This window comes from Ptychodera flava, chromosome 9 (genome assembly GCF_041260155.1).
Source record: "Ptychodera flava strain L36383 chromosome 9, AS_Pfla_20210202, whole genome shotgun sequence".
In the NCBI taxonomy this organism is placed as follows: domain Eukaryota; kingdom Metazoa; phylum Hemichordata; class Enteropneusta; family Ptychoderidae; genus Ptychodera; species Ptychodera flava.
This window is the reverse complement of record NC_091936.1, coordinates 6,510,514-6,520,295: the sequence shown is the minus strand read 5'-3', so window position 1 is coordinate 6,520,295 and position 9,782 is coordinate 6,510,514. Positions and strand designations below refer to the sequence as shown.

The following is a 9,782-nucleotide window of genomic DNA, read 5'->3' as shown; positions in this document are numbered from 1 at the left end:
GTATCTGCCGTAAAGGAATGGTGCAATAAATTAATTCTTTATTAGAGGGCTCTGTTGTGACGTCAGAGTTACGGAATCGCGCATTCGTGTTCCGTGTTAAAACCGCCCGGTTTGCTCATAGGGAAACTTGCCGACGGAGTCTCGAATCCGAAAACGGAAAACGAAATTTCACAATCGATACAGTGAACCAATTCTATCGAAATCGAAGGTTGTTACGGCAAGATAGAGGAGTATTCTAACTAGAGTACAAGGAAGCCCACGCACTATTGTTATGATGATGCGACGAGACGGTGTCATACATACTACTGCACTGTGTTGAGAAACTCTATGGGATTTCCCACTTTCACTGATCATCTCTCGCATTGATATGCAAATGAACTCTTTCAATTGCAGGGTCTCCGCGTGCTTACACCAGCCACTACGTCCTGGTTAGCCGTAACTTTCCGCCGAACACGTGCATGGCGGAAATGAATTTGAATACAGTATATGACGTTATATCATGACGTTATGGGCTATTCCCATCGTGACACCGCCCGATCCGCTGTCTTTAAAACACGACGGAGGGATGGTCAACATCAGAACGCTCCCCACACCGAGAAGAAAGCATTGCGAGAAGGTTGCTCACTATCAACAAGTAGAAGGTGAAAATGAATCAGGTATGAATTTCAGCGTAATGCAGCTTTGAGCTCCTGAGACACAGTTTATGAAGCCCCTTGTGATTTTTTTGCTATGTTTGGTTGTAATGACATTAATATGGTGTTTTCTTTTTTCTTCTTCACACAGATGACACACTTAACTCTCTTTTCCGCTATTCTATGCGCGGCTTTTTTGAACACGTACGTCAGCGCGGGCGTTCTACAGAACATCGCCCCGAACGAAGATGCAAGCGAAGTGAGTTTATCGCTGGATCAGCAAACAGACGAAGATGTCTTTGCCGCGCTTGGCCTGAACATGAACGACGACGGTGAAGACATTGTCGATTCAACAGGTGTAACAGATTCCAATTTGAAAAAGAGAAACTCCAACACTATTGACTTATCTTGTATAGAACCACCAGAGCAACATCTCCAGCAGCAACTCATGAAGAAAGAAAAATCCTACCCCAACTCCCCGATGTTCACCGTTTATCCTTTTGAGGAATCCGAGTCTTCAAGAAACTCTATTGCAGCGATGGACAATCCTTATCCCGCCAAGAAACCAAATTTCACTTGTCCATTTGAGCTCGGAGACCAACTCTACGCCGACATCAACGACCGATCTCTCTGCCCGTGGACATTCACACTCGACAATGATCCAGATAGGTTCCCGAAAGTGATGGCTGTTGCAGCATGTCGGTGTACAGATGGTTGCATCGATACAAGAACAGGCAGGGGGTCACTCGACAACCACTGTAAACCCGTCACCTACCGTGTCAGAGTTCTGAGGCGTCAGCCTGGCTGTGTAAACGGATACTACAGGTAAGTTTCACTCGCTGACCGACTATAGATCGCACACTTCCATTTCGGTGTTTTACGCATCTTAGAAAACATCTAAACCAAACAAGCGCAAAGGTAAACAAAATGAAATCATTTAAATTAAAATTAAAAGCACAGAAAAGTTATATTTACTGACGTTTTTCTTTCTTCTTTCCCTCTGCAGGTATCGGTTTGCCTGGGAATCTGTTCCTGTAGCCTGTGTTTGCGTTAGAGACCGCGTGTACAGAGGACCGGACAAGTTGACGTGAGAACTTTCCGAAGTAGTTTTGTTTCTGTTAAGTTCTGTTTTGTCCCCTTGAAGCCTTTCTTTCTTCGTTCTTGAGAATATTTTGTACCAACAGGTGAAAAGAGTATTTATTGCAGTTGTAACCTGCTTATGTGCCCTCATAGAAGAATGCTAGACTCTCAAAATTTATAGGGATTTATTGATCGAGTCATGTTGACTTTATATAAAAGTTTTCAACAAAAAAAATATGGGGGGGAAATATTGTATGCCATCACAACAAAGCGTGACAGACTTTGCTCTAACGCACATTGCACGTCTGATAACCTTATTGCGATGAATAGGGCACAATTGGCATTACATTTTGTATCACATTGTTTGTCTCACATCGCACGCACATTTTTAAGCACTTACTGGTTAGGTGTGTTAAAATTCAGACAGTATCAGCTGTGTCCACAGCAATTGTTTCTGAAAATTAGGCTTGTGAGCCCGCTCAGCTTACGGCTTTCAACACGGAAAAGACGACCCATGCAGGAATTTCCCACAGTATACATTACCTGGCCCTAGTCGCACTTTGACCTCAAAAGTCGTGACTATGCCGGTAACTCTTTCCAATAACAGAGTCCGAGGTCTATATGGTCTCACTCTGACGTCACTCTATGCAAATATCCGACAAATTAGTGCGTTCGCGTGTCTAAATCTATACCATTACATCATCGATTAAACTTTAATTGGCAAATGCCAAACCGTAGGATGTAAATGCCAAATTATTTGACGATTCCTGTCAAGGGTTGTACTTTAAAGTTTTTGTTTGACAAGCCTCTTATTTTCAATGTTTTTTGCATTGTTTCATTTCTTATCACGACAAGTTTAACACTTCTTTCTTGTTAAAGAAGGTGTTAACCTTTTTTTTTTCATACAACGTACGTTTTGTAAACGTAACATGTGTACCAGACGACATTGTAAGAGTGGGACTTGAATTGAATTTCATGTCTCGCATCTGTTCAGTCGTCTCTAAATCGTATCATTCAATGAATGAACTGTGAAGCTTATTTATGTATCTCTAATGAGATTTTGTGTGTCCTTAGTTCTGTAGTCTTTCTGTCACCACTTCCAACATTGGCTAGTTTCAAGGAGAATTAACAGGCCTAGGGAGACAGTAAATCGTTTGTGAGTAATCAGCATTTTTATCAACAGTGCGCTAAATTCTCTATCGACATAAAATTTATTTCAAATGCTCTGAGAGGACTAAAATGTAAACATTCCATAAATTTCTAAATAATTTTAGCAATTAACTTAGATATATTAAACTGTACACTGGACAATATTGGATTTGGTGACATAAACAATAATGTGTAAAAATAGTTGTGCCAAAGATGTACGTATTATTGTCGTTTTACTGTATAGTATTTTGTAAACGAAATAAGTTCATGTTTATTTGATATGTTTATGTAAGGATGCTGTCGTGTTGTAGCCTTCATTGTAACTTTTAGAAGTACATTTATTGCTTTGGAAACAGTAGAGATCTAGTGATGGCAGGATATTGCAAGACACCCCATCCGCACAGTGTTTGTGTTCGACTCCTAACTTAATTGTCCTTTATGGTATCATCATCATATCATTTCATTGAAACTGAAATATACAATGATTTTATTGTTGGACACTGATTGTTTTCAATTGGATAAAGATAGCATTTGTAGTTAGAATGAAAGCATTTATTTCAAAGATTTAGTGAACTTCCGATTTATATGTTATATTCAATATAGGTTTTCTTTTTTTAATACATGTCATTATTTCAAAGAGCGTAAACAACACTATCATTGTTTATTAAGTTTAAAAGCACAAAGCTGGACTTTGAGAATTTGTGAGTTTTATACTATTTATTTTATATTATATATTGAATAAAATATCTCCTCTCAACGTATTACAAGTTTTTCTAGGGTGTGTTTTCACTTTTTATGTTTGCGTGCGCACGGCTTAATGACATTGCATCGATTATTGGCTATGATATTTCATTCAAGTTCTAGTTGCCACATATTACATATATATATATATATATATATATATATACTATATATATATATATATATATATATATATATATATATATATATATATATATATATATATATATATATATATATATATAAGGACGTGGGATTGCCTATACTTAATACGTATGGTTCCGGATGCGATAAAACTTTATCATTACTGAATGTTGAAAAGTGGCATAATTAGGACTCTTTGGCTGAAAAACAGGACATTGCCTTCGCATATCATATTTATTAGGGTTCATATTTTCAGAGTTACTATTGAAAACCCAAGGTGCACGTGTCTCAATGACTGTTTGCTTTGATAAAAGGATTGAAATGTTGCATACTTGCCTTTAGATAGTCCAATGGAACGAGGTTCTTATCAAGCGGTAGTCTATAACACCAGAAGACATCATCTTATACTCACAGTGGATGGTTTCTAAATCTCACAAGCATAATACGGTGTGTTTGGGTAGAATGCCCCTCGGGGACAAATGTTCGTAACTCTCAAACTTCTACAATAACATTCCGATCCATCATTTGTGAGTTCTCATTTGAAGCTCATGAAGTAACTTAAGTTTTCACCGGTTTCTTCTGTTAAAAATCGAAAAAAAAATAGTTCGTCCCTTAGAGTTAACACTGATAGCGATCATTTTGTATAATTTCAAGTGTCGGGAAAAAACTGCATGGGTAATTTGTTCCTATGATGTTAAATTTTGGACGGCGACTCAAGATTTTTATTCTTATGTCGAACGAGAATAATTTATAGTTTCCTTACGGAAAGTTTGACCAAAAATTTAAATCTTTCGATTTTCTGGGCGTACTACAACAAAATGTTCCAATAGTTTAAATTGTTTCAATGCCCTGAGTTCATTATTTGAAAAATGATTTAAGTTGTCTGAGTAAAGCAGATCAGGGCTTTCTATGGATTTTAACGAGCGAAGGGCATTTCATATCGAAATCTTCTTCACAGCCTCCACTTCATGCTGTAGTCAGATGATTATTTTGTTTGTTTAAACTTCCTCTTACTTTTTTATTATTCTGCCTAATTCTCTTATCCTTTTCCTGGTAAAGATACATTTTTTATGTGTCTTCCTCAAAAATATTCATTTTAACATGGCTCATGAAAATGGACCGTCACTTTTCATAAGGCTCACAAATCTAAATGTAACAAGTTTATCGCTAGGATTAACCTCACCAAAGTGTACTTTGACCATAATTTTGATCGGTATTTCAGTTCTATACGAAACTACGAACTGTCAACAGTGTAAACGGTCATATTACAGACATTTGGTTGTTAAACTGTGCAAGGACCTAACGAAAGATCATATACATATCAGTGTCACATTCACCCTGGTCAGTATACTACTCCCCCATAGCTTTAAACAGGCACGTTAATGTAGATATATTATAAATATATGTTTGCCATGTTAACACTTTTTCGACTACCCAATTGATGTCGATATATCTCAGATTGTCTGGCACATATGTTAACGTTGCTCTGCCTCGCCAATCGGAAATCCCAGTAAAAGAATGTTTCTTGTATGATTTCCTTGAATGGTGTCAGCGCTACAGTTAGCGGTGAAATTGACCGAGTTTCCGTGTACTTTCAAGAGGAAAATAATTATCAAACAAACCTAGTGCAAAATGAGTACTGTAAACCAGTGCTGTAAACACTAACACAAGGGAATCCACATAGCCTAAATTTAGCTTATTTGTTGTATGACGTCATTCCCACAGGTCATAACAATATTGGCTATACCATAGTCGGAACGTGCATGAAGCAAAGTCCGCTAACTGTGCAGATCAGAGCGAACGATAGTGAACTGCTAGTGACAAATTTACATATGCATGAGCCACCTTCTACGATTATTTCCGGGAGACTTGGAAAATTCCACAAACTCTCCCGGAGCCGCTTTCAAGACAAACTATTTACACGCTGGCGAATACACACTTGCAGACTTTCATATCGATGACCGAGGCAGTTTTGCCTTCACATAGCCAACATACCTCTCCGGACCTCCTGCACATTTAATAGCCAGGGAAACTTATATAAGTTTAAGGCCAGCCATGCCGCTTTTTCGCTTTTGCGCTATGTTAGTCCCATTTACCAGATGCACACGTATATAGAAGGCTGTATATGGGATTCCATAACCCCCTTTCTCGCTATCCATTGGAGGATAGGAGGTGCCGGGAACAAGAATAAATTGCGGCAAATTACGCCCTTGAAGTGTCACAGCCAAAATTCCTTATATCGAACGATGGCACGATGAATCACCATTAGAACAAACAAGACGCATATACGTTCACCCAGTACTAACTGATACAAACACATTTTATGATGTTTATTTCTCTTATTTTGGTTACTTTGTAATGCTTTAAACGTTAGCATTTTGTAATATTTTCCGTGTCAGCATTTTTTAATTTAAGAAAGTGACCTGATTGTACACATATAAGAAATGCATAAAAACTCAAACTTGTAAGGATCAATGGAGATTCTGGAGAAATGAAGAGATAATAAACCTCGTTATCTTTGATACCCGACACACTGGCTGCCTGTCTGGTTCCTGCAAAAGTTTCCTTTGAGGTGATCCCGTACAGACGTTGGTAGTTAACCTCCGACGGTCTTAGTCACTAGTTGCTGTTAATGCCCTATGGTGCGGCGCTATACCTATTGCGACTAAGCCGTAACAGCAGTATGCATTAAAAGTTACCTACATATAAACATGTTTCGCACTACCCATATAGACTACACAAATACCAAAAATACCAACCTATGCAAGTGCTAGCGCTAGTTCAGAATAAACGTAAAATTAGAAACTTGCCTATACTTGCTTACAAGGTCACTCCAGTTGGAGTGACCGTGAGCAAATAACATAGGCCCACGTGCATGCCGAGGTGTCATGGTAGTAAAATTGATAATTAAGTGTAATAAAGCTCTATTGGCTATATCTTTTGTACTTTCCATTGATTTTGTCTTGTTTGCAAAACAGTAGCACCAAAATCATGTCCGATTGCCCACGTCAACATCAAGACCCATGAAGTCAAATGACATCGTTGACAGCTTAATCTTAGTCTGGAATTGCATTATTTTGCCAATAATAACACTCCATACTGTAAACAATGCGTTTCCTTGGCGATATACTGATACTGAACGATTTTCGTCACCTATTTGGATGCTTAATGTGTCTGTTTTATTGGTAAGACTGTGAAAACGATATGTCAAAATTTACAGCTTTTGTTCCTGTAATAAGGAAAGCATTCATTATATTGATAGATGGCTTCTGTACAGTGAGGAGATGAATGAGATGTTCCAACCACATGAATCAGGCTCAATCACATTTACGTGACTGTGGGGCACAGAAGTGCATCGAACTTTCTAGGTTTTGAGCGAATGGCCCACGCATTCGCTTTAAGTTTTTATCAATTCACAAATAACAACAATCCATCGGAGTGAATCACCTATTATATGCGACATTGCAATAGAATGCAGAACTAACTTTATTGCAAAATGAAATAAAAGGCCCGAGGCCATTGAAAAATATGTTTTAGTTACCCCATTATAACTTAGGTAGATTGCGCCTCGGGGACAGATATTCGGAGTCTCAAACTTTTACAATACTGTTTTTGTTTAAAACTCATTTGAAGCTCTTCAAGCAATATTGAAGTTTTCACCGGCTTTGTTTTGTGAAAATCTAAAACTTATTTTTTTGCCCAAAAGTTACATATTGATGTCGGCCATTTTGAATTTCAAGAGTCAGCAAGTACTGGGTAAGTTGTTTCTCTTGTGCCAAATTTGCACCGTGACCTCCGACTCCATTCTTGATTTTAAAGAGAACGATTTAAAGTTTCCTTGTCAAAAGTTTCAGCAAAAGTTTACGTCTTTTCATTTCGAGGCGTGTAATACCTTGAACGATGGCCGATCGTATATTTTTTCGATGAAAAATTACTATGTTAATTTCCAAATGCTAACATTTTGCTTGGGTCATAGCAACATGCAAAATTAAACCCTAGCGATCGACATACCATGTTTCTTGGAATTTAGTTAAAACATATTCACGCACTGTCTTACCACTTTGAGTAAGTTAAATTTCCATATTCTACTTTCATATCCCGTGATTAATGAAGGTATTAACAACTCATTATAAATACATCTTATCGCTATGTATTCGTCATAAAATCACCGAACTGCTCAGTTTGAGTTTCGTGTTTCACTTTTGTTCAGTGTGTGTATGTGAATATTTAATCAAAACGGGTTTCCCGCAACGGTAAATTTCGGGAAGCAAAACTTCTTCATTTTCTGTTGAAGGGCGTGTATGACAAATATAGAGTACTTCAATCACTGCCTATAGATACGTAGGTACAACTTGATACACGATATACTTCGTGATATATTTGTTTCACATTCGCCTCGCTGTGCGTAGGAGTCAAACGTGTGTACCCTAGACAGAGAAGAGAAATATTAAAACGCCAAAATAGTCCAACACATTCCACAGCACAGAAATACGACATTTGAACCCTCGAATCCGTAATTCTGTCGCAACTGTAATTAAGTATATCTGTAACATTGTGCGCATGACGTTCCAAATGTGATGATGGGCTTATCCGGTACCCTGAAATAGCTGACGCTACAATAAAATAAAATAACAGTTGAATTGACAAGTGTCGGAGAAAAATGAATCGATATATTGTTATTGATCTTTCAAGGGCCGGTAAAAACCAGTGACGTTGCCCTTAGTGGATGTTGAAGAGTTTTTATCGGTAAAACCAGTAAAACCTTATAGTGTTTGTCATAAAGGTGTGACGGTACAGTATTCAGCTCTCAATTTTATCGGTAGTATTTTAATATTTCATAACATTGTATCGCTAGTTTATCTCAGTATACATCCGTACGGGTGGTAGTTGTGTTTGACTTGTGGCAAGTTAATGGCAAATGATGGCTTCCATCATACTTCATCGAATAAAGAAATCGCTGTGCTGTATGAAATTATTATGACCAAGTGGAACACTAGTGTCCCCAGAACGAATACGAGATTCCAGTGCAGCAATTATAAAGCTCGTCCCAGGAGTGTCAGAGAATTTATATCAGTCCGGAATGGCTAGTACAAGATGTACATGAAACGAAGTTTTACAGTATTCTCGTTGCTGCAGGAACAATAACCATAAACAGTTTTCTTGACTTCATACTTTCTTGAGGTGCTCCGATTTTTCATTTACAGTAAGTCACGCAAAATAACCATCAACCAATCAAATTCCCAGGTGAAAATTAATCATGTTTTTCACAGCATCAGAAATATTGTATCAGGATAGAACTCTTAAAAGGAAGAAGAATGCACTTTATTTGATGAAAATCAGATTATCCATTTTGAAGATTTTTGAAGAATGAAATTTTCAGCATTAATTTGGGAGAGTCTTTGTCATTATTAACCAATGTTGAATAGGGAAGACAATGGCACCAATTTAGACAAAGAAAAGTAGTTAAATGCTTGTAACTTTGCCATTTCATGACCGATTTGCATCAAATTTTCAGCAGATGTAGTACTAAGTGAGACCAATTTTACAAAGTTACGTATACTTTTGCACACCCACACACACATTTCCATGTAACCATGATATTTTATTGAAAATTATTTCAAAACAGGCCAGTTCCAACTTTTGTGTACGCTCCAAACATCGAAAAATTAGTTTGAAATGAAAAAATGATAGTTGGTCAATATATTTACAGGCCACAATACTGGATCAAATAGTTAATTTTGGTAAAATTTCATGTCAAAGTCTTATGTTTGATGCCATTTCCATATTTGTTGGCAGAGTGTCGATTGTGATCCCTCATTTTTAAAGCTTACATACTGTCCGCTCCAACTGTGTGACTTTCATAATGGAACATTTCAAATCAGCCTTAGGAAACACATTGGCAGTTTTGTGTTTGGCCCGGCTAATTAGAAGAATGGCGGCCATGCTTATCAGTGGGGCAGTGTGTGGATTTGAGGCCCGTTTTCAAACTTTTATGAAGTCATTACTCAATCTTGGCTAAATGTATTGGACTAAACT

At 37.6% G+C, this 9,782-nt stretch overlaps 1 protein-coding gene across 2 annotated transcripts; it reads left to right on the top strand.

Moving 5' to 3' along the window:
* The first annotated feature begins 539 nt into the window (after positions 1-539).
* On the top strand, positions 540-3,630 carry LOC139139873 (interleukin-17B-like). Of its 2 annotated transcripts, none has more exons than XM_070708818.1 (3): positions 540-656; positions 784-1,457; positions 1,639-3,630. In XM_070708818.1, the coding sequence occupies exons 1-3, from the start codon at positions 648-650 to the stop codon at positions 1,721-1,723; spliced, it is 768 nt and encodes a 255-aa protein (XP_070564919.1). In that variant the 5' UTR covers positions 540-647; the 3' UTR covers positions 1,724-3,630. The 2 variants fall into 2 exon arrangements, with proteins under 2 accessions (XP_070564919.1, XP_070564920.1); XM_070708819.1 differs by having other exon boundaries at positions 558-641; positions 1,639-3,624.
* Positions 3,631-9,782: the final 6,152 nt, after the last annotated feature.